At 34.2% G+C, this 24,967-nt stretch overlaps 2 protein-coding genes across 2 annotated transcripts; both read right to left on the bottom strand.

Moving 5' to 3' along the window:
- Positions 1–6,452: 6,452 nt before the first annotated feature.
- LOC114145660 (cadherin-like protein 26) lies at positions 6,453–10,048 on the bottom strand. Its single transcript, XM_028019320.1, has 7 exons — positions 10,012–10,048; positions 9,443–9,618; positions 9,036–9,248; positions 8,765–8,947; positions 7,069–7,409; positions 6,828–6,970; positions 6,453–6,736 (listed from the first exon to the last, which is right to left on the bottom strand). The coding sequence occupies exons 1-7, from the start codon at positions 10,046–10,048 to the stop codon at positions 6,453–6,455; spliced, it is 1,377 nt and encodes a 458-aa protein (XP_027875121.1).
- Positions 10,049–13,943: 3,895 nt separating this feature from the next.
- Positions 13,944–23,465, bottom strand: LOC114133306 (cadherin-like protein 26). Its single transcript, XM_027999139.1, has 16 exons — positions 23,222–23,465; positions 22,843–22,962; positions 22,599–22,745; positions 22,353–22,494; positions 22,101–22,276; positions 21,835–21,966; positions 21,571–21,753; positions 20,705–21,033; positions 19,275–19,417; positions 18,968–19,189; positions 17,682–17,909; positions 17,427–17,545; positions 17,131–17,211; positions 16,410–16,502; positions 16,228–16,302; positions 13,944–16,054 (listed from the first exon to the last, which is right to left on the bottom strand). The coding sequence occupies exons 1-16, from the start codon at positions 23,387–23,389 to the stop codon at positions 15,791–15,793; spliced, it is 2,622 nt and encodes an 873-aa protein (XP_027854940.1). The 5' UTR covers positions 23,390–23,465; the 3' UTR covers positions 13,944–15,790.
- Between the last annotated feature and the right edge of the window lie 1,502 nt (positions 23,466–24,967).

Here is a 24,967-nt window from a genome sequence, read left to right as displayed (position 1 = left end):
TAGAAAGGGAATTCTTCCTCTTAGATTATCTCATTTGAATATCTAATGTTTTGTTATGAAAAATCTTTATATTTTTGCATTTTTCAGTTCTCTGGGCTTGTTTCCAAAAATCTGTTAAGGTCACGTACCCCTATATTAATTGTCTTTTTAAAACAATGCTTCTCAGATTCTGTACCAATGTGGAGAATTTATGCTACTTATGATGTTCTGAACTGGTAATCACAAACATATTAGGAAGTTAAGGCAGATACAAAAACAGGTTTGTTTGCATGTTGGTCATGTTGGGTTATCATTCATTTTTATTTTAAATGAACCTGGGAGTTGTATAGCAACTGAACATAAGAATAAATAAGCTAGAGTACACCTACCTCAGTTTAGCCCCAGGGAAGTTTAAGGTTTTTATGTTCATGGCTTTTCTCACGCAGCCACATCATTCTCAAATGGATTAGTTTTAAATGTAAATAAATATCTTTATCTTTTGGCAATCAGTCAACCCAAGAATAAAGCAAGCTTTCATGTTTCTGAAACTTTGCAAAGTTTTTTGTTATGATATGTAACTTATGGTTCTGGGTTACATTTTATTAAGCTTGTTTTATTTTATTTTATGTTCTCAACAGGTGTTTGCTAATTAATGTTTTTACATTTTGGCAATTGTTCAGCCAATGAAAAGAGTAGGCTGTCATTGGTCCCAGACTTTGTGAAGTTTTTAGTTATGAAATGTTATTTGTGGTTCTGGGTTGGATTTTATTTAATTTCTTGTAACAATGATCATCGTTTTGCTTGAGATCCACAAAACCGAAAACATTGTTCGATAATAGTTAAACCTTCTCTAAATCATTGCAATTTCTCCAAAATCTCTTCTGCGTTTGCTGGTGTGTGTTTTTCTTGCCACTTTATGTCACATTCGCTTTGTCCTCAGACAGTTTTTAGTTTATGCTTTAAAATAACTCTCCTTTTTCTACCTTTTTGGGGGTAATTTATCTTATCTAGTACATGGAATGCTTTCTAAATATTTTAAGTTTGAAATGTTTGTTCGTTGGTACAGTACATAAGCCAGGCGACATCTAAACCTTTCCCTCAATAAAAACAACTTTTATTGTTAAAAATATTGTTTATAGTCTCCCTGTTGTTAAATTGCTGTAATCCCATACCATGCAAGAATACAAATATCAACTGTTTTTGAATGAGAGTAATTTGGCTACTCTGTTGAGACAATGCGTAGATAGCACTTTCACAGAAATCCTGTCAACACTGAGTAAATGCTTAGTTTTGTGCTGGCACACCCTGGTGAAAACAATCACCAGGTAAGAAAATAAAAGGGATCATAACTTCAGAAACTCTGGCTTCAGGCAGTCTCCACACTGCTCAAAGTATTGCTCAACAGGAGGTGCTGTGCAGTGTGCAGAACTGCTACGTGGCATTGTGTGATTTATGATTAGCCAGAGGTTGGAAAGTACAACAGCAGTGTTTTTCAGTCCATTTTTCCTTATTTGGTATTTGAAAATTTGAGGCTCACTAATAATAATGAGGGATTGAAATGAGGGGTGGGACACTGTGAATCAGAAGAGTGCATTCACATTTAGAAAATAACATTACTTGCTTGTATTGTTTGTAATATTGTAATTTTTTGCGAATGTGAGTTGTATAAAAACATAAATGATGGAAACGTATCTCTTCTTGGCTAAATATTTTACCAATCTCAGAAAAAGTTTAATTGTTTCAGACTGCCCTTTGACATTTGTGTATCATTTCTTTTAGTTTGAGATCTGAAACTCTGGAGTGTCAAGGTCACTTCTGACATTATTAGTTGAAAAAGATTTGCCATGTCTGTTATCGAAAGATTCATTGTATATCTGGAACTATGAGAAATCCACTGCTACTTGAATTGTTTTAAACCTGAAAAGATTTTTAGATCATCCAAAGCATTAATAATTCATGAGTGTTGGTGCCATACTGCTATTTCACATTGACCTATATGCAGCTCAGTTCTGGAGCCAATTCCATGAAAACATGAGATGTGCAACTATTTCTATATCAGTTAGTCTTTCATTATTTGTTTCAATTTATTTATTTAAAATTTCTATTTTATGTTTTACAGTTATTTCTTGAATTCTTTTTAATCATCTTGTTGATAAATGGTGCTATGGTTATAATCTTGCCTTGTCTAGACTCTTAAGGTTGAATATGGTAAAAAAAACCAAAAACGGATGGCAATATTTTCTAGGCCACATTATCACCAGCTACACTGTCATGTCCTCAAAGCACATTGAAGTGAGCTTTGCCCTTAAAGCAAAGTTACTACATCAAACTGTAGTAACTGTTACATTAAACCTATATTCTAAATTAAACTTATGTGCAGTGATCAACATTAAAATTAGAGCTAGTGCAGGAATATGTAAAATAAAAACTGTTTGGTCTAATTCTACCAGTAGAGGGCAGTAAAACTAAATAAACAAACTCCTAGGTACTGGTAGGTACTCGACCAGAGATTTCTCAGTGTAGGTCGGATCTGCATTCGCTGTTAAAGAAGATTTTTACATACATTGTTCAATTTAGTACGATTGGTCAATAACAACTTGAAAATATCACAACAACCAAATATTGAAGAATATTAACTTAGATAAAAAAGAAAATAATAATCTGAGATTGTCTTGTGGGTGTTATCAGGGTGCTATGACTTCTCCAGCTTAAACTGCAGCAACATCTAGGGTCTCCCAGGCACCACCACTGAGTGGAGCACAGGTAGAGGAGGCCTTTGAAATGGTGCTGTTTGAGGCATTGTGGCACCACAAAACAACAGCATGCTGTGAATGCACTCACCCGACAGCTCATCCATGGGCTAACACTGGCCAACTAATACACACATTTGGATAACAGAATGAACTGTGACTGAGTGTAGGATAGGTTTTGATAACCTAGGTCTCCTTATAACTTTAATTGTATTCCCGAACTGTCTGGAGTATTACTTTGTCTTCGTATGCCATAAATACGTTAAGCATATGTTTATGGCACTACACCCTTAATACTGTCACTTACAGTAACACTATGAAGTTGTGTATTTCAAATCTTTGATTTGTTTTTTTATTATTAGTTGTAAACATGGAAGTAAAACACTTATACAGTATGTGCAGCGGCAAACTGTGAAGTAGCCCAAAACAATAAACTACCCCAAAAATGAATAAGCAAAAATGTACTTGTTTATTTTCATAAATTTACACAATTCCCTGTTTTTACAGTAAATTATACACAATAAAATCCCAAGTACAACACTCAGCGGGTTTATTTTCTGTCCAAATATGAACTACAAGCAGCACAAGCACATCCATCAAACAGTATTGGAATCATATGTACAGTTTTTTAACTAGACCAATAACACACATCAGTCAGTGCAGTTTTTATTGGCCTTTCTTTGCAAATGCTGACAATCTTTTAATGCCACTTTCAAATAGTTTCTTTTCAGATAGATGATGTAAAAAATGCTGTTAATCTTTAGCCTCCAGCTCTATGTTTTGGGCATAATTACATCAAAAAGTTCACTTCTACATATTTAGTTTTGTTCAAAGACCATTTTAGGCTTTTTAAATAACAGTATGGCTAATTTCAAGATTGCTTGCATTACAAAAGTCAAGAGATTAAACATTATATTCATAAAATAAATATGTCCTGCTGTACCAAACTCTGCTCTTTACAGAAGTAAGTTTCTGTGGTTTGGGCAGCAATGTCAGGTGAACAGATTGAGGCCAGAGGTAAAAACTTGTAATCCAGTTCCATGTCTTGGTCAAAGGAAACTCCAGGGTCAGAGAGAATATCAAGTTCAAACTTGTGCTCAGAGTCTCCCTCATCAGCGTACATGACAGGTTCATAATCACCCAACTCCTTGCCCGATTCCTCCAAAGTGAGTACTTTTGTTTTCATTAGATTAAGCAGTAGATCTTCCAATACATGTTGGCTTTGTAGTATCCTAACCTATAAATTAGAAGAAGAGGATCTGAGTATGTTTTTCAAAAGAATACAATAAATGACTCATGAAATAAATTTATGTTCATATTAACATGCAGAGGATTTAAAAATTGTATTTACAGACATCTGATGACATGGCAATGTTCTTTGATCAAAACAAATAAGGCATTTTTTGCTGAATTTAAAAATTTAATATGTACTGCAGCACTGTTCATGTTCAATTTAAATAATATATATATATTTTAAGAAAAAAGACAAAAGGTGCATGGTTTGAAAGGTGCTTGGTTTCAGAAGTATTCACACGTTCAATTTGATGTCCTGTTTAAGCTCTTTTTGATTAGTTTTTTTAAAGTCTGCTTTAATAAAAATCTTTCAGCATTTCACAATTTTTGCTTCCAGTCTTTCAGATCTATGCTATGCTTTCTCAGATTCAGACTGGTTGCATGTGTGTCTCTGCTTTGGCTTACTTAATTTTCTTTTGCTGTCATTTGAATATTTATATCTGAATATTTGCCTGTATTTTTGTGATTCTGAAGAATAAATTCTTCTGCCTTCCATCAGGCTCTAAAATTGGGCTAAAATTGACAAGGACTCTGGATTGTTCATAATTTCTCCCAGTTTTACCTAGAAATAAAAGGCAGGGTAATCAGTGATTACCCTACCAAAAATTTTAGACTGTTATACACATTCTTCCACAAGACTAGAACAGTTTATCCTCCCTGTAATTTCATATATTTGTACAAGCATTTTATAAAATTATGTATTCTAAATTTGAGGCATCATTGAAGCCTTCTCGTGACAGATATCTTTGTACAATAAGATCAGTTTTAACCTTTGTAAACTCTGTGAAAACTATGGCTTTAGCTAAAAGACAGAGATGAGCTAATTTAATGCAAGTTCTTTGAAAGGATCTTTTATTTTCAGGTTACTCAGATTGACTATATTTGTATCCCGTAATAATCTCAATAAAATTGAATGTTGTGAGTGTATCAAAATATGCTTCAACAAAGTTTTAGTTTAACCATTCACCATACTATCAGTGCAAGCAGAATTTAAAGGTGTGCTTATTTATTAAAACAGGATGTTTCTAATATTTTTCACTAAGAAATATTTACCAAAATAGGTGTCTGAGCATTTTATATTTCCACTGTAAATTAATTATATAAAGTACTACAGTGTAAGTATACACAACTGTACCTTTTGATTTGCTTTCTTTATTTCTTGCTGCTGATGTCTCTTCTTCATGGCTGAAGTAGAAGATCCATGGGAAATCATCCATTGCTCATCTATAGTCTTGACAATAAGACAGAAAAACAGAAAAAACATGAAAAATATTGTGAGCAAAATTATGTTTGCTTGAATTACTTTAAAACAAAAACACATACCAGAAATAACAATAATAATTAAAATGTATTCACCATCAGAGAAAAATTTATCTCAAGGTTTGTTCCTTGCTGGCAGCTCATTCTGTTCTGACTCATTTGTGAGTTGACATCAACTAATACCTGAAAAAATTGTGGGGCCAATGATTTATGGCATTTTACTCAAATGTATTTTCTGAAGTAAAACATAAAATATATTTGATCATAATGCTTTCAAGAGTATGCCATTGCAATACAAAAAGGAAGATGCTTTGCAAAAGTTATCTATCTATCTATCTATCTATCTATCTATCTATCTATCTATCTATCTATCTATCTATCTATCTATCTATCTATCTATCTATCTATCTATCTATCTATCTATCTATCGTTTCCTTTCCACTATACATGATTAAAATGTGATGCATTAGGTTACAGAGCATTAAAACAGTTGGCAGTACTTACCGGCATCACTATCAATGGCTTGCCTTGAGGTACCTGCTTCTGTCGTCCATGACCAATGTGGTCCAGTTTTCCTAAAGGCAACTTAGGCACATACAATGTTTTCAATTTTACAGTAAAATCTTCACTCTTAGGTGAATTATATTTCAACAAACAAGTAGGGATAACTTTAAGTTAGGAAGTTTACTTTGCAATCAGATCCAGGCCCCTCTGTGTTACTCATCATTAAATATTGCCCTGAAATGTCATCTGGGAAGGGTATCCTCTCAGGCTTACATGACATCAGAAAAGTTAAAAGCAGAAAGCCTAGTGTGAAGATCAGACACAACATAAATATAATATTGTTTTCAGTTTATTAGGATTCTGTTGACATTAATGATTTAGATTTAGTCGTACCTATGAACAGTATAATGCTTAAAAATAAAATTCCCAGAGCTCCTGGTCTGAGTCTGGATCCAGTATCTTTCTGGAGTCTGCAGTCTGGCTTAGTTGTTTTGGAGCATTTGCACACACTAACTGACAAGCTATGGACAGCTGTTTTTCCTTGGAGATCTGACACTTCTAGCTGCAACTCATAATGTCCAAAAATCATAATTGTTTGGGAAGCATTGTGTTCATTCACAAGCTTGAAGGAATAGCCTAAAAATAATAATAAAAAAACATAGCTGGTTATGTGACCCATTTTATTCCTGTTGATCTGAAGGTGTTTTTTCTGGGGCAGAGCTCACCTTTTTCAGGATCAATTCTCCATTTGTCCTTAACATCTCCAAGAAGCTTGAACGAGAAAGGCCCACTGTATGGTTCTGTATCTGGATCTAAAGCTGTGACACTAACCGATGAGATTTTATCTCTTTGACACATATCAATAAAGCTTTTGTCCAAGGATGGAGCATTGTCGTTTACATCGATAATCTTGATGCTGAGTGTTGCTGTGCCAGTCTGGGACGGTTCACCTTGAGCAAAAAAAAATGCATTTTACATTATTAGTAAATATTGCCAGTGGGGTTTAACATTAAGAAGTATTAATAATTTTTCTGGTCATACCATTGTCAGTGGCATATATTTTGATGACATACAGTCCATCTTTAACAAACTGTGACTCTCGGTCTAAACTCTTTGATGTGGTTATTTTTCCTGAGTTGGAGTCCACTGTAACAAAACCAGCTGGATCTTCTCCAATCATGTATCTGGAACATATGAAAGACAGTTTTTATGGTTATGCTAGACTTAAAAACTCCAATGTTGTACTCTTTAAATACAGCCATGTAATGGCATCTTTATTTACCGGATTTGATTTGCACCATTAACATCAGGGTCTTTAGCAATTAGTATCTCCAAATAGTAACCCAACGCAACATCCTCAAATACGGTAACCGTTTTGTTTGATGGATCAAAGACAGGCGGTTCATTGACATCCTCTACATTCACTGTCAGGTAATAGGTGGACAAACGCATTTCTTTTGTTCCAGTTACACCTTGTGCCTCACTGAAAGTGCTACCATTGACAGTCTTAATTTCCCAAAGACCAGTAGTATTGCGGTTTATGACTTTGCAAGTAAAGTAGGGAATCTCATTCTCTGAAGAGATGATGATGTTCTTCAAAGGATCTTCCTCATAGTCGAGAGCCTGCAAAAGGAAAAAGTATTCAAAGGCCATCTGTTGATAACAGCTTAGTAAAAGTGTGTTTACATTTGGATTTTTAAAAAAAATACAGCGAAAATGTTTTGACCATTTTGATTTGTCTTATTTTGGGCTGTGGATTGAGATTGTCCATCTTTCATTGATCAACATTTATATTAATTGATATAAAACTCAAATTTGGCTTTTATGAATATAAACTATTTTATTTTGTTTGTTTATTACAAAAAAACTGTTATTCCCAGTTTTTAGCATAAAATTTTAGCATAACAAAAAGCCTTTTTTTAGACATTAGCTGCAGTATGTAACTTAAAGGCCAATCACAGCCAGGAGGATGGTTTTCAGTGCTGTCAATCAACCTCTTGAATCCGTTTCTAAATGTGTTAATGGTGGAGAAACAACTCATTGTTACAAGAAAACTGTTTATCCGAAGCTATTGATTTCCTTAGCATTCACAACAGGTTCTGCTGATAGCGGTGTGTACATGGGCATGATTGAAAGTGCTAAGACCCATATTCTCTCTGGTTGTTGGTTGTTTCTATTTAGCATTGGGAAAACTGGTAGAGGACAGAGGAGCTTGGTTTTTTTCACCGATTATCTGTCTCATACTATACTGTCACAACATGGTGACAATTTCAACAAATACATAAAAAATATTTCTTATGAAAGTTACATACTGCAGCTTTGATGTACATTAGAACATGAAAGCTGCTTTAGGCATTTTGAATGCCTAAATGATTAAGGAAATAAATGCTTTAGGCATTCAAAATGCCTAAATGCTTTAGGCATTCCAAATGCCTAAATGAAATTGAACTTTAAATAAAGTGCCTAATTCTGCTTTCGATATCCTATTCTGACAAGCATTTATTCTTTCATGGCCTTTGATGGCTAAGATATAAATATTTTCTGTCTAATTGAAGCACAATGCAGTATTTGACATGCACAATGGAGACCTGTCAAAAATGCATCTTCATTCCTAAGTCTGGAAGATAGAGAAAGAACTGGTCTAAACTTGAGAATCAAACAGGCTAAGTGTGAAGATAGGAAGATTCTTGAGCCAAATGAAGGCCCTTGCAGATGTGAAATGCAAATAGCTATAATAACTATACAGCTATAACTATAATGCCAAATAACTATAAGACATCTTAAGGAAAGGGCTTATTGGACAAAAAAACGCTTTCATGGACTTTGAAAGTATTTCTCATGCCTTTGTTGTATTGTACGTTGATCATCAATCAAGATGTGACAGCCAGCGTATACTCAGCATTAGTCACCAGTCCCTTGAGCAAAGTATTTTCGAATGCGCACTGAATAAGAAGTGTGAAGAAACTTTTGCATGCTACCTTTTGCACATAGAGTAGGCCTTCGTTTGTCTCAGGATCAGTATCAATTCTGAAGTTGTTGTTTGTATCTCCTTGGATTTTATATTTTGCTCTCCAGGCCTTTGTACCTCTGGTGTCTTCATCTGTAACTTGCAGACGTGAAATGAGTACACCTTGCAGTCCTTCTTTTACACTTGCTTCGCCCTGTGGAGTAAAACAATGTTAAATATGGTGTATTAGATAGTTTTAAATGTTGTGACTAAATTTGTAGCTGAAATTTTTACATACTCACTTTTTGCTTTGTGAACACTGGAAGATGTCTGTTTCCGTCCGCTATATTGATTATCACTGTTGTAAAACTGGAGAGTGGTTTCGGTTGTCCATGGTCTGTGGCTTTCACAATAAGGGTGTATTTCTGTGCCTTCTGAAGCGTAACAGAAAATTCAGTTTTAAAGTGTGAAGATTTGTGGCTTTTCTGGTAGAACAAAATATCTTGTCCTGTTTTCTAGAAGTGGGTTTTAAGTGAAAGTTTGAATTATACTGATTGCTAGCTGACTGCATATAGCAACTACAGTAGCAGTAGTGAACAAACGTTTAAAAATGCTCCTCTAAATCATGAAAATTCAATTCAAAGATTTGAATTTATTTCTGCCAGTGTTCTGTTCTGTAACAACGTCATCGTATTATGAGTGCTCTCACCTCGTGGTCCAGACACCCTTTGAATGAAATGGTCCCGTTTCCAGAATCAGGCTCCTCATTTATAATGAATTCAGAGTTCTGTGGAGTCGGACTCACTGACTCTATACTGAAGCTAAATTTCCTGTTCTCCTCGGTACTGTCATGATCTGTTGCTGTAACATTGATCAACTCAGTACCTGCCAAATAGCATAAGATGAGATCTCTTATATTTCACTATTGGTAGCTATTAAAAATAAATGTTATTTCTTTCAGTAATGTAATAAAGTCCACAAAATGAAAATCTTACTTTGTGATGGTGTCTCTTCTATGGTGACCTCATACATGTGATTGTTAAATTTTGGTTCATTGTCATTCGTGTCAATAATATCAATATTAATTCCCATTTCTTCATTTATATCACCCTTTTCCTTTTTAAATGCCTGAAATATCAGCTGAGACACAAAGTACATTTCATAGTCAAAAGCACTTTTATAACTAATGCACACAAATATGTACTGTTAAACTTTGAAGAACACATTGCTCAAAAGTGCGGTTTTTACTAATCACCTTAAAATGATCATGTTTCTCACGGTCCACTGGCTGCATGACCCAGATCTTTGCTGTCATGTTGTCAATTTTGAATAAATTCAGAGGTTCCTTGTCAACACCTGGCCCATGTATTTCAGTAAGTCTTATATCGGTTGCAATATTAATCTGGATTGCAAGAAACACAATTAGCAGTTTTTACAGTGATCCTCCATCTTGACATTTAAATGTTTATCTCTATCAGCACTCACCCTGCCCAAATACAATGGATAAGGTCCATTATAGCCTTCATCAAAAGTAAAGGTTTCTATTACCCAGTTCCTCTTTTGCCGCAGCAGTATGTCTGATACTGACAGCTGGATTCCAAGACACTGTGCATATCGCATAAACTTATGTAACTTTGGTAAAACATTTTCTAATAATTTCAGACAAATTAACAGAACAATAAAATTATTATCAAGCAATACAGAGAATTACCTAACAAGAAAACTTGTTTATAAATGACGGTAACACCTCAGTTAAAAAGACAGAAGCTCTTATCACTTACCAGGATAAAGAAAAGGCAGAATGTTTTCATTTCCATATTAGATTCAAACAATACGTTGTCAGTCCTGCACACACCAGCCTGTGTTTGAATATGTTCATTGACAGTGTTGGATCTTGATGTGAGCTTTAAGAATATGACAATGTTGAGTGGGTGGGAATGTTGCAAAATGATGATTAAGACAAGTTACAAAAAAACTTTGAAACTGGGTGTGTGTGTTTTTATTGTGCGTAATCTGAAGAACTATGAACTCATTATTTTCCTTAGAAATGATGTTGTTTTTGTAATATTCTTAATGTTCATCATCGGGTCATTGCTTTGATATCTGAGGGCTAGTCACTTTGATCTTTTAGGAGTGGTGCACATGTCGATTGAATTTCTAATGTCTACTAAGTTCCAGGCAGTCGGGCTTAACTGGTGGTCAGATTGTGACCACCAGTTACAATCTGACTGATTGTACCAGATCATTGTGCTTCATTGCCATCTTTTGGTATCAAAACAAAATACAGATGTGAAATATTATGTCAGGAACATCATGATTGTCACTAATTTGTATCACTGATGCATTTGATAAACACAAATTTTGTATATATTTATTTTATTAACTTTTCAAAGATGTTTCAGTAATAACACATGCCATGACATGTTTATGCCGATATGCAGACACACTGACAGAATACACCTAAAAAGATTAATTCAATTTAAGTAATTCTACAAATCTCTACAAGGGAGCCAACATATAGATTTTGCTGTCTACGTTATTATTTATCATAAATTACAAAAATTACAAATTACAGTTTACCCTATTTTAATTGTCCCATTTTAAAACCATTTTTTAAATGTGGTTTATATAACTTTTAATAAAATGTTGTTAAGAGAATCAAGTATTTTCAGTTTTATTTAATAGTGACAGCAGTTTCCTATGTCAACACACCTTTTAGACATTAATGACAAATGTATATATTCTCATGGAGAAAAAAAAAATTAGGTGTAAACAAAACAACAGCACCCTACTTTGGAAATGTCTTCTTTAACAATCATATTACACAAAAGGTGGTTTCGCAGGGAGTACTGGTAGGTGGGGATTGTGACTCAGACAGCCAGTTGGAAGTATGTTTCTGCCCTGGGCAACAATGTAGGGGTGAACAGCTGTATTTAATGTTGAAATAGTAATGTTCTGTTCTCAAAAGTGCAAACAAGTCCAATCAAGCACTCGGTAAAGAGCTTTTTAAAAATATTTAGAGAATACTATCTAATCTCAACATGTTTAGTTTTCAGAGAAAGTGCATCCTCTGTTGGTGTTCCCTATATTTAATGTATGCACAATGATTTAAACACAATTTATTGTCAATTTCAACTGTTAGATATTTGTAGATTTTGACATGCTCTACATGTTCACTATTAATTTTGACTGGGGAGACAAATGTTCCTTTATTAGTAAAGTTTTTGAAATTTTCTTGTTTTCTTAGCATTGTACTGTTAAAAGGTAGTTGAAGGATCATAACGAAGGCTGGCTCAATGTTACATGGGGCTTTAAGCAGAATTTGATTTATGGGTTCCTCTTCCTGTTAAGAACTTCAGCACTAACAACGTTCAAGGCAGCAAGCAGCACCATATCTTTTGAGAAACGTAGATTACTTTGGCACCTGACTGTTTAATGAAACTCAGTATTCAGTCATTGACTTTGCAGCTACCTTTTATGCTGACTAAGCTCATGGTTACAGTGGAAAGGTACAACTCTTATTTTAATAGTAAAAATGGCAGAAATGGTAAATGTCCTGTACTTGTGTAGTGCTTTTTGAAATCCACGGGGCCCAAAAAGCAAATTGCATTTGCATTTGATGGTGGCAAGCTACTGGAGAGTAGCCACAGCTGCACTTGCCATCATTGCCTACCTTGTCAGTATGAATGTCCATCTTCTGTAGTCAGTTACTTTTTATAAATCTTAAAGAACCATAACTTCATGTAAGTTATTGCGTTGTTGACCCCTTCTTTGGTTCTTATGTAAAAAGCTGCACTTTTACTGATTATCTTGCCTTTAACATTCTATCAAAGGCCAGTGAGTTTAATCACTTATTTCACATGACTATACCTGCCCAGAAAGCCAAAACACAGAGTGTCATCAAAGGCTACCCTCAGTGCTAAGGTTCATTTAGTGACCTGTTACTGGCAGCGGTGATGAAATAATTTCTGAAGAAAAAGATTATGCGTAACAAGACAACACCTTACCTGGGAAATATAAAACAAGCCAACCACCCAGTTTAACAAAGAGCAAACTGGTTTTGCAGAAAAACATGTCACTTTGAATTAAAATATTCTTTTGGAATTGTCAATTCATTTGAAATTTTGCTATTTAGATTAGTCATGCTTTTTTAAAGAAATCTGTGAACCAAACTTTGGATTTAGCCAACATAATTTGTTTTTAATTCAGCAAACACACAGTTTCTCATTATTACTTTTATATTTACAAACAACTTCCTGCTGTGGTTGTAAATAGAGAATAAAAAACAAGTGTACGACATAAGCTTAAATAAAAGAAATTCACGCCGAGGAGTTAAATGAATATGAATTAAAAAGCTGGATAAAAAAGTTTAAAAACTGAAAATAAATAGTTAGTTAAAAATAGTTATAGCTGACATTTGGCCTTAAATCAACATAGACATAGACATACTTGATATAAGCAAAAGCATGCAATAACTGGAACAACAATCAGAAAACTACTTCCTAATTATGAAACAAAGACTTCTAATAGAATCATAGATGTTTACATCATTGCTGAGCATGGGCATGCTGAATGTTTTGAAATAAACATTGATCAATTCATGTAGGAAGTTAAAATTCCTACAAGCAAAAGGTGTGGTACAATTACAAAAGTTAACTTGATGTCTTTGATAAATTAGCATTTCTTTTCCTTTAGGCAACTAGAAGCAAGATACCAACAATGTCATCAATGAAGTCTTACCTTTACCATTCATATATACTGGTGCCCCATTCTACTGATAGTTTAAGATAGTGATCCTGTTTCTTCTCATGATGAATCGTCTGATAAAAAAGAACAGGTAACAACAAATGGAATGATTTGAGCAAAAATTCAGAAAAGTACGCTAATGCCAAGTTCGTCTTTCCATGCTATGAAAGATTTTCATTCATTTTTCTCCAGATAAAGAGAAAAAAAATGTGTTAGTGAAACTCTTTCACTCATAACAAGATACTGGCTTAGGAAGAAACAAATATTAATTTAGTATTCCTTTATTGATATGTCTAATATGTCTCATGTCACTTCTATGGTTATTAGGAATAACCACCTAATGAAAAACTTGGTTTGGTAATGTCAGTAGCATCTTTTTTCTTAAGTGATTTTTTGCAAGTTGCAAGTCATTCACAATGGAATGACTTTAAATAGAACATAACTGATTTATATACTGCTATATATAGAACTTCATTTCAGTTTATTTATACATCAATTCACAATTCATCTCAAGGCACTTTACAAAAAAAGTCAATCCAATCATACATACATTCCAAATGAATCTAGTTACATCAAGTCATGGACAATCCATCCATGTCAAAGAGAAATGTATACAGTACAACATATACACATACAAAATCCTTGTATTCTATTAAAACAAATTACAGAGTACGATCTAATAATTCTGATCAATATAGATCCATATAGGAAAGAAAGAGAGGAAGAAAGAAAGGAAAGAAGAAGGAAGGAAAGAAAAAATGTAAGAGTGACTTAGTTTGAAGTAAAATGTCCCTTGATTTGTGCCTTTAAAATCTGCTTGTCATTTATTTGTATAGATTATTAAGAGAACTCTCAAGATTTATACAAAGAAACAGACCATTTTTAATTCAGACAGTAATCAGACATATTTACAGTACACAGTAGTTAAAGCATTGTAGAGTTTTGGAAAAATCAGTAAGTCAGCTTCAACTTATTATTTTGTTTCCTGAATTCAAGATGAAAATTAAGATGGTAACCTGGTAAAAAACCAGCCCCTTGTTCTACGCTATTTGCATCGTGCAGAGGGTCTGGGCTCTCAGTTATTGTTTCCGCGTGACATATGTAATGCACCAGTTCCATGTTATGAAGCTTACCAGAAATTGCCTGCGATGAAAACAACCATCCTCCACCGTGAGGAGAGAAGTACCAGTTCAAACAAGGAAGCTGCTAATGTCATTGCTATACTTGATCAACATGGACTGAATGGCTTTGTTCACTTCTTACTTCCTAGGCAGACTACAATTCTAAAAATGCACAGAAATATCACAGCTTCTCCTTCTGTTCGCTGATTGGCCCTGTAGAAAATCTACTGGTGAGAATCCAAGTGAAGGGGAGAAAGCCCAGACTGTGCTGTAAATAAGATTTTGTTTTTTTAGCAGAATTGCCCAGAAAGGCTATGACCAGGTTAGTGTGGCAGTGCAGGTCTGTGATGGTTTGAGTCCCGGTCCGTTGACCTTTGCCGCATGTCTTCCCCCTCAGTCACAACCCACCTAACTGTCATTTCACTATCAAATAAAGGCTAATATAGGTGAACAAAAATGGTGGGAAAATTTTTTCTTTTTGCTGTGTATGTTTTGAAAAACAGAAACCAGAACCCTCTTGTGGATTACAACTATCAGTGTGTAAACTTGTCATTTTATCAAGGCAGTGAAGCTCCACAAATGTCGCTCAGTCAAGTAGAAAGGTTCTTCTGTGCCAAAATAACAAATATTTCTGTGTATTCCTTATTGTTTTTTAAACAGTGTTTTTGTGCAAAATACAACATGCAAACTCCTAATATGTGCAACATTTTTACACATGAAAGTTCTATTATATAAGAAAATAATGAAGTAGTGCTAAGTATTTTAAGGACACTTGACAATGATACATAAAAAAAATGAATTTCCTTTGTTTTGTATACAATAATGCTCTTCAAATGAATCATATTTAAATTCTGGGAAACAAAGAAATAAAAATCTAAAAACAGCTGAATTATAAAGAAACGTAAAGACTTAAAACTTGAGCTATGTCTTGTTATTTTGATACGTTGTAATGGTAATCAAGTTTGCTTTCTATAACTTGTCTCCATATACAAAGAAAATATCATTGTCATTTTTGTAACAGCACTCCATCTTTTTGGCAGAAATTGTTTAAAACTATTAAATGTTAAAACAAAATTCAGTTGGCCTTGGCATCTTTTAAGATTGCTTGAAAGGTGTAGAAAAGCTAAACATTAAACACAACACAAGAAGTAGCCCTCCTATGCTCAACCATTCTGGTCAGAGTATCTGTCTTACATTTTTGTGCTTTGGGCAAACAAGTCAGGTGAGCAGACTGATGCAAGGGGTAAAAACCTGGAATCCAGTTCTATTTCTGAGTCAAAGGGATCTTCAGGGTTGGAAATGGCATCAAGTTCAAAGTTTTTTACCAAGTCTCCCTCATCATCATACACAGTGGGTTCATAATCACCAAGTTCCTCACCTGGTGCCTCAAGTTTTTCTAGAATATTTGTGAGGGCTGTGAATAGTAGAGTTTCATGAGTCTGCTCCATACGGGCCTGTAAAATATGAAAGGAGTTTTATCCTTTTAAGTACAAAATACAACAGATAATTGATGAAAATATATTTTGTATACAATTATGTAAAATCATTTAGATATAAAAATGTCTTAAAAATGTAAGACACTTATAAATGAAAACAATTATAAGTGTATAGAAATATGATACAGTACCCCTTCTTTTAATGTTCCCAGCTGACGTCGGATCCCCATGCCCTCAGTAGACATATCCCGGTGCTCACGGAAAGACTTGAATATAAAACACTTAAACAGTTAATCAATCTTCAAGGCATATATATATAAATTTTAAAATAAGAATATTTGACAAGAAATAGCAATAAAAGTAATAAGTTTACCACCACAGAAGATTTTGCCCAACTCCCTCTGTCTTGATTGAACTTGATCACATTCGGGCAGGCTTGGACATTAACGACAGAATCCAGTAATACCTGGGAAGAGGAGAAGGACTTTTAAAACATTTCACATGTGAATGAGCAACAGATAAAATGTAAACATGGCTTAAATGAGCGATGCCATTTATGATAAGAAAAATGATAGGAAATAAACAGAATTTTACCAGGACCTTGCTTTTTGCTTCAAAAAATTTATAAAATCTCAAGGAAGTTTATTCAAATAGTGTAGTAGTGAGTATGTAAATATTTTTGACTGTGTGTGTTTAATTCTGACAGTTCTTGGATGACAGAAAATTGTAGAATTGTAGAAACTGTTGAAGTTTTAGCTTGTATAATTTCATAACTTATTAAAAGTCCAAAATTAAAGATATTCATAACTGTATGTAAAGTTCTGAACAGAACTGTAGTAAGAGTCAACAAAAAATTGAGATCCATTTTGTGTAAATTCATTAAGCGGCCCTAAGGTTTAGTTGTGTTTAAAGATGGATTGATTTTTAGCAGGAAAATTAGTCAAACTGAGTAGCAGAATGAGGGGTTCTTGTAATGAAACAAATGCAAAATTAACTTGAACAGTTCTTTTCATTCAGGAACCATGTTGAAAATTATTTTTATGAAATAATTTTTTGTTATTGCAGTACATTAGTGAGTAACTAACAGCACTTACCGGTGTCATTGACAAATTTACATCTTCAGATACTTGAATTTGCTGTCCATAATTTCTGCTGTTTAGTGAGTTGAAGGGCACCTAAACACATTTATACTTTTTAGGTTTTACAATAAAATTAGCAGTTTTTTACTGACTTTTTGATAAATTTGATTTCAGATTTACAAATGTATGTTTTCAAAGTTCTCTCTCCATTTTAAATTAATAAGTTCTCTCACAATACTTTAATATATCATTGAATTGCTAGACATACAAGTAACAACAAAAAAACCCCAATATAAATGTAAAGCACATACGTGACAATCAGTTCCTGGTTCTTCTGTGTTGCTTTTCATTAAGTGTTGCACAGGCTCACCATCGTCCACTGGTATCGTCTCAGGTTTACATGACACCAAAAATGTTAAAAATAACAAACCTGGAGCATGAAGAAAACACACATATACATGACATATACGTGTTACATTGCTGCTGTTTTTGTCTTTTTTTTTTTACAAATTTAAAAAGATTTTTGCTGATAATAATGACAGCATGAAAAATTCAGATTGTCCTACCTATTATTAATGTAATGCAGAAGAATAATACTCCCAGAGCTCCTGTTCCTACTGTGAATCCAGCAGCTTTTCTCAGGCTGCAGTCTGGCTTGGTTGTATCAGAGCACTTGCACACAATAACTGACAAGTCATGAAGAGCTTTATTTCCTTGAAAATCTGACACTTCTAGCTTCAACTTGTGATGCCCAGAATAAACGTTTTGTCCTTTAACAAGGTTGACTGAATATCCTGCAAATCCAAAACAAATATGTGTCTTGTTATGTTATGGGATAAATTATGACCCCCTTTTAGAGTGTCTTACAAAATATTAATACCCCCAGCTATTTTTTATGTTTTGCCACAAACTTCAATTTGTTTTATTTGGATTCATGTAATGGAGCTTGTGAACATTTAGCCATGTATATTAATTTTGTAACGCAGCTCAATTTGTTATGAATTATGTTTGGTGTGGACTACATCACACAGACAAGGATAAAAGGAGCAAGATGAAGAAAGGTCATAATGAAACAAAATCCAGGCAAGCTGGGCTTGGGGAGGTTGATTACTAGACTCTTACACAGCTAATGTATGAAGATCTCTTACTATTGTTCTTTCACATTAGTTGTACCCCTCATTTGTGCAATTAGAGCTTCTTATGTTCTTGTTTTGCAAAGGTACAAAGGTTTTCCTCCAGATATGTGGAGTGCACAGCTAATATTTGTTCTGTCAATAACTCCTCTTGACCTGTGGATCTCCTCAGCTCCTCCAAATTTCCTTCTTGGCCGCTTGTTTGATTAAGATTCTCTTTTTTCCAGCCTTTCAGTTTGGATAGACGTGTTTTGTTATGCCCTAGTTTTCCAATTTTTCAATGATGCATTAAGCCATTCTCCATTAGATCCTCAAGGTTTAACATTTTGTTTTGTAACTGGAGTCTGCTTTGAATTACTCTTAAACTTTACCCCTAACCTCTGTGGTTTCTTATAAATATATTTATACTGAGATGCAATTATACAAAAGTGGAAATTATTTTCAAACTAATTAACTTTTAAAAACAGTGGGTTGTATTTGGCATTTAGAGGTATCAGAGCAAAAAGGGCTGAATACAAATGCAAATGATCACAGTTTTGAGAATTGTGCGTGCAAAAAACTTTTTCTAACACTTGATATGTGACATTCACAAAAAATACCAATAAAACCCATTTATATTTGTGGTTGAGCCACAACATCTGGTATGAAAATTTTGAATTACAAAGCACAGCAAAAACAGCAGGGACATTATTTCCATGAGTGCCTGAGGCACACCTCACCTTGCTCAGGATCAATCCTCCACTTTTTAACATCTCCAAGAAGTTTGAATGAAAAAGGCCCACTGTATGGGTCCTCATCTGGATCCACAGCTGTGACATTGACCCATGATGATTTGTCACTTTGGCACATGTCAAAGGTGTTTACAATTAGAGAAGGAGCATTGTCATTCTCACGAGCGATGTAGATGCTGAGACTCGCTGTGCTGGTCTGAGGAGGGCTTCCTTGTGCAGACACATTGTACAATTTTACTGATGAGAAAAATATACTTTTTATAAAAAGGTATTTTTTAAATCTCATTGAACATACCACAATCAACAGCATTCACTGTGATGACATAAATTCCATCTTTAGAGTAGGGTGACTCTCTGTCTAAGATACTTGCTGTGGTTATTTTTCCGGTCTCGGGGTCCACTGAAACCAAATTGGCTGGATCTTCACCTTTTGAGTATCTGAAACACACCAATGAGGGACTTGCACTTCATTGCAGTATCTCAAAAGTATTCATAGCCATGTCTAATGTTGGATATTTGTAATATGGAAAATGGGACCATGAATAATTATTCAAACACATCCAACCTACAGTGCAACATTAATCTCATAAAGTTAAACTGAAATCAGACAAACAGATTTCTGATACTTCACGTCTGCCATCTCCTGGTATTCCATACTTTAAAAAAGGTTTAAGAAAACCAACTACAAATAGCTCAAAATAAACCTCATTAACATATTGATTCTGAGCACTGTAACAAATTAATTGCATTCCTTGCTGATGGAGAAAAATACATTGCATCAAACATAAGATGCTGCTTACTTTAAAAATATTCTCAAACAAGGTCCCAGAGTATTTCATAAAATGTTTCTCACTTGTAAGTCACACTTCTCAATTCCACAATTGAGGATGTTTGACTTTTTTTTTTCCTTCACAGAATTGGAAACCATAAGAGTAGGAACAGTGTTTTGTACTTGACAGCTGTGTAATGAAATAAATTGCATATGAAATTAAATGTAAATAGACTTTTAGTCTGGGTGTTTTAAAGGGGGTTAAACTTTAAAAGTTTAACCCCCTAAAGAGTGCTACCTGAATTTCTAACTAATTTCTAAAATGATTTATATTTGGTCATTTAAGTCTAATGATATATTCTTAACTGTAATTATATATTCCTTATTTAGGTCACCTGTGATTACTCAAAATCAGGAGAACAAATCCAGCTTCAACAGCTGCTGCTAATTGTAACAACAACTTTGTCAAGGTAAACTTTAGAAGTTGTAATGAAGTAGACTTAATGAGGTAAATACTGGCCTGCAGATGCTGGTTATAACAGTCAGTTCTTTGTTAAACAAAGTTTACCAGCAATTCAAGAGGTAGCCAAAGTTTAAATCAAATTGCATTTTGTTTGGGTGACAATAAATAAAACTGGCTACATAAAGTAGGTGCATCATTTCACAAGAGTAATGAACTGAGGATTTAAAATGATGAAGAAAAAAAAAAGGATAATTATTTATCAAACTATTATTTATCCAAAAAAAATCACCAGAAGATGAAAAAGAAGTCAGGACACTGAAACTGAATTAAAAGATTGTGCACTTTTTTAACTTCTGGATTCCCTGACACCCCCACCACCAGTAATTGGTTTGTTTTTCCATCAGAATTGTACAGTATATTTGTCACATTAAGGATGTTTGTTTTGTGTTTTACCTGGATTGTGTGTATGGTTGAGAATATTTTTATTACTTACCTAATTATTCTTGTACCTTGGACATCTGGGTCTCTAGAAACAATTGTTCCCAAATAATGGCCCACTTCCACAGTTTTAGGCAGAGAAATTGGTTTTAGTTCATCAAAGACTGGAGGCTCATTGACATCGTCTACTACTATTGTCATTTGATGAGTCCCTCCTCCATCACTCCTTCTACTCATAGACGCTCCACTGAAAAAGCTGGGATCTGTTTTTATTTTCCAAAGGCCTGGTGTGTTCCGATCCATCACTTTGCATGTGAAATAAGGAATTTCATTCTCCACTGTGATTGTGATGTTCTTCAAGGATTCATCCTCATAGTCGAGTGGCTGTTAAAACAGTAGCAATTCAAAGATTTTTTTTAACTTCTTAAGAAAATAATTTATATGTTACATGAAATAGCTTTTACAGGATTTTTAATTTTTGCATTTTGATTGCATCTTTTGCTTTTCTTGCAGTTGCTGGAGGTTTTCAATTTTCACAATCTTACAGTACAGTCATCCAAATTCTCTTAAATTGCTGTATAATATATCAACTGATATGATTTGAGTAGTGAGTCATTTAATCTTTTGTGTCTGTTCTGTGCTTTTTCTACTTTTACTTTCTCAAAGATACCAAGACTTACAATTTTGGAAATATATTATGGTGAAATATGGTATGTGTACATTATTTAATATTCAAAGAGAAAAAGAGAAAAATTAGCAGTACTTGCAGACATTAAATATTATTGAAACCTTATGCAACATAAAATGAAAAACATGCTCCTGCTAAATTTTAAAGGTGCACATATCCTTTAAGCTTCAAAATCAGATTACAAAAAACATACTAATGAATTTTTGTTAAGACAGTACAAAGAGGAAAAGTACCTTATTCACATAGAGTAATCCTTCGTTTGTTTGAGGATCAGTCCTTATTTTGAAGTTGTTGTTTTTGTCTCCATGGATTTCATATATTGCATTCCAACCTTTTGTACCTTTGGTATCTTCATCCTTGACTTGTAGACGGGAAAAAATAAAATTTTCCTCACCTTCTTTCACTCGTACTGGACCCTGAAGTACAAAAATTTTAAAGACATTCAATTAGTTTAAATACAATGCTTACATCAGGAATTGAAATTCAGAATTCCTCACAGTTTGGTTTGTAAACATTGGCCAATATCTATTTCCATGGTTTATGTTGACTGTTACGTTGGTGAAGCTGAAGAGTGGCTTTGGTTTTCCAAGGTCTGTTGCTTTCACAATAATGGTGTATTTGTCTGCTTTCTGTAAGGTAAATAAATTATTCCTTTTTAAAATATATCTGAATAAAGCAGCAAATATATTTGAAACATGTAACAAAAATAAACGATACTATTGCCTATTTTGTTTTAACTTCATCAATTTATGGGTATCCTCACCTTGTGATCCAGGCATCCTTTAAATGAAATGGTTCCATCACCAAAATAAGGCACCTTATTTATGGTGAATTCCAAGTCCTCTGTTTCAGGAATAACTGAGTCTATACTAAAAAAAAAAATCTTATACTCCTCTTTGATGTCACTGTCTGTTGCTGTAACATTGATCAATTCAGTGCCTGTCAGATAATAAAAGATGTGTTATATTTAGTCGCGCCAAAAACTTTGTTTCATAAAAATGATTTAAATTCTTACCTTGTAATGTTGACTCATTTATGGTAATCTCATATGCTGTTTTGCTAAATATTGGGGGGTTGTCATTTGCATCAATAATTTCAAAATTAACGCCCACCTTTGTCCATGTATGATTTTCTTTACTTTGTGCCCTAATTATCAGCTAAGGGAAAATACAAGAGTAATATAATTAAATAAAGAAACAGCAATGAGTCATATAAACACAAAAAACTGTCTGACTAAGATGGGCATTATTCTTCCTCTTACCTTCAGAATTGTATATTTTTCATAGTCCACGGGACCCTTGATTATAACATGTCCTTCTTTTTCATTTAGGCTAATTAAATCTCGAGGTTCCTCAGTCATACCTTGACCAGTGACTTCCACAATATTTAAACTGGAATCAATTTCAATCTAAATTACAAAGAATAACATTGACATTTTTGTCCTAATATGTTAATATATCTATAATATATCTTATTCAGTTGTAACTTAATTCTTTAATACTTACTTTACCCAAATAATATGGAAAGGTCCCACTGTAACTTTCATCGATCATGAAGGTTTGTATGATCCAGTTCCTTTTTTGCCGCAACAAAAATTCGGCCGGGGACAAATGGATTCCCAGACTCTGCAAAGTATTAAATCATCCTATATTACTTAAAATTTAACAGCCTCTATTAGGGTAACATGCTAATTATTAAATGTGCTATGTTGATGAGATTAATTATTATTTTTTATTCTTGTATTCTTTTTTTATTCAGAATGAAAGCGATTATGGAAGCTATCAGGAAGTGATAAAAAAGAAACATGCAATCTCCTTGCAACATTTTAAAATACAACCACCTACAGTATGTGCAGAAAGATGATTTTTTAAGATTAGTTCTTACCAGTATCATGAGAAGACAAAGGACTTTTATCTCCATATTTGATCTAATGATAGATATTACAACACAGTGCTCTTCACACCAGAAGCTAAAGTGCATGTTTACCCAAGTACAAATGTGGGCTTTAGTAGCAGGACATGGTGAGTAGGAGGGACTGTGGGAGGTGTCCATTCACCAGCCTCTAAAACATTAACTGCACATGACTCTGTTTTGTCTAAAATAAGCAACTCAGGTGCCAACAAACAAAAAACACAAATATGTTTGGAAGTATAATTTTTATATTTTCTTGTTTTTGTGAATTGCAGTTGTGATCTTTTTTTTTATTTATCAAGTGCTCGAACTTCATTATATTGTCTGACTTTCTGGACTTCTAATAAAATATTTTACTAAGGTTATACTGTATATAACAAACACCAGTTAGGACAAACAGTAAAATGTTAAGTAAAAAATAAAAAAAAAAAAAATACTACTGCTTCTTCTCCATCCATCCATTCTGTAATTGCCCAACCATTATTTACCTTTCACTTATTTGACATTCAGTAGCAGTTGAAGCAGTTTCAAGAGGGAAACCCACAGAACCCTCTCAGTGAAACCCTTCAGCTTAGAGGAATCCAAAAGCATACCTAAACCAGAACAGTTACGCTTCCGCCAGCAGGAACAGGTGTAGGGTCTTCTCCTTTTGTGCACCAAGGAAACCTCCAGAGGAAGAGAAATACAGGAAGCAGTTTAACCAGATGTGTGAACCTAAACTTACTCCTTCGGAATAAACCATTGGCTCTACTTTGACCTTTCAGTGTCTACTTTAATTGAATTACTTACCGTTTTTTCAAGGCTGAGGCTTAGTTTTAAACCACCTCATTGGTTGGTGGACAATAATTTTAGCTCCTCACATCCAGGATTTCATTCTTTCACAGGTAAATCACAATTTCTTTAGTTATGAACTTGCAATGTGTAACCCGTTAACCCAGTTCCAACCCTTGCTCTACATCAGGGGTCTCAAACTCCAGTCCTCGAGGGCCGCTGTCCTACAATTTTTAGATGTGCCACAGGTACAAAACACTGGAATGAAATGACTTAATGACCTCCTCCTTGTGTAGATCAGTTTTCCGAGCCTTGCTAATGACCTAATTATTCTATTCAGGTGTGGTGCAGCAAAGGCACATCTAAAAGTTGCAGGACTGTGGCCCTCGAGGACTGGAGTTTGAGACCCCTGCTACATGGTTTGAAATAAAATTGTTTGGTAACACTTTATTTGGCGGGGTGTGCCTAAGACTGATATGACACCCCAAGTGTCATTAATTTACCAAATAACACTTCATAGTAACAGTAATAAATATTCGTGAAAATTCCTTCATCATCATGACAAGTGTTATGTTGACAGTGTCATGTCAGTCTTATGCACACACCATCAAGTAAAGTGTTGCCAAATGTTTTAATAGAGATAAAAAACATTAAGTTTTGCTTAGAAATTTTACTTCACTTCCAAAAAAGAATGTGTAACAGTAAAACAGTATTGGCTCTGCCCAGCTCTTCCTTTTCCATGTTCATGATGGAGTCTCTCATCTGATTTCTTATTTCAGCCACTTGTTTCCAGGACCTTATTCTTTCAGTCATGATCCATATCTTATGACCATAGGTGAGAAGAGGAATGCAGATAAACGGTACATTCAGAGTTTCTCCTTGTGGTTCAACTTTGTCTTAATCATGGTTACAGCAGCACTCCATCACTGCAGAGGATCCAGTCAGACT

Source organism: Xiphophorus couchianus, chromosome 1 (assembly GCF_001444195.1).
Source record: "Xiphophorus couchianus chromosome 1, X_couchianus-1.0, whole genome shotgun sequence".
Classification (NCBI taxonomy): Eukaryota; Metazoa; Chordata; class Actinopteri; order Cyprinodontiformes; family Poeciliidae; genus Xiphophorus; species Xiphophorus couchianus.
This window is presented reverse-complemented; position numbering and strand designations above follow the sequence as displayed.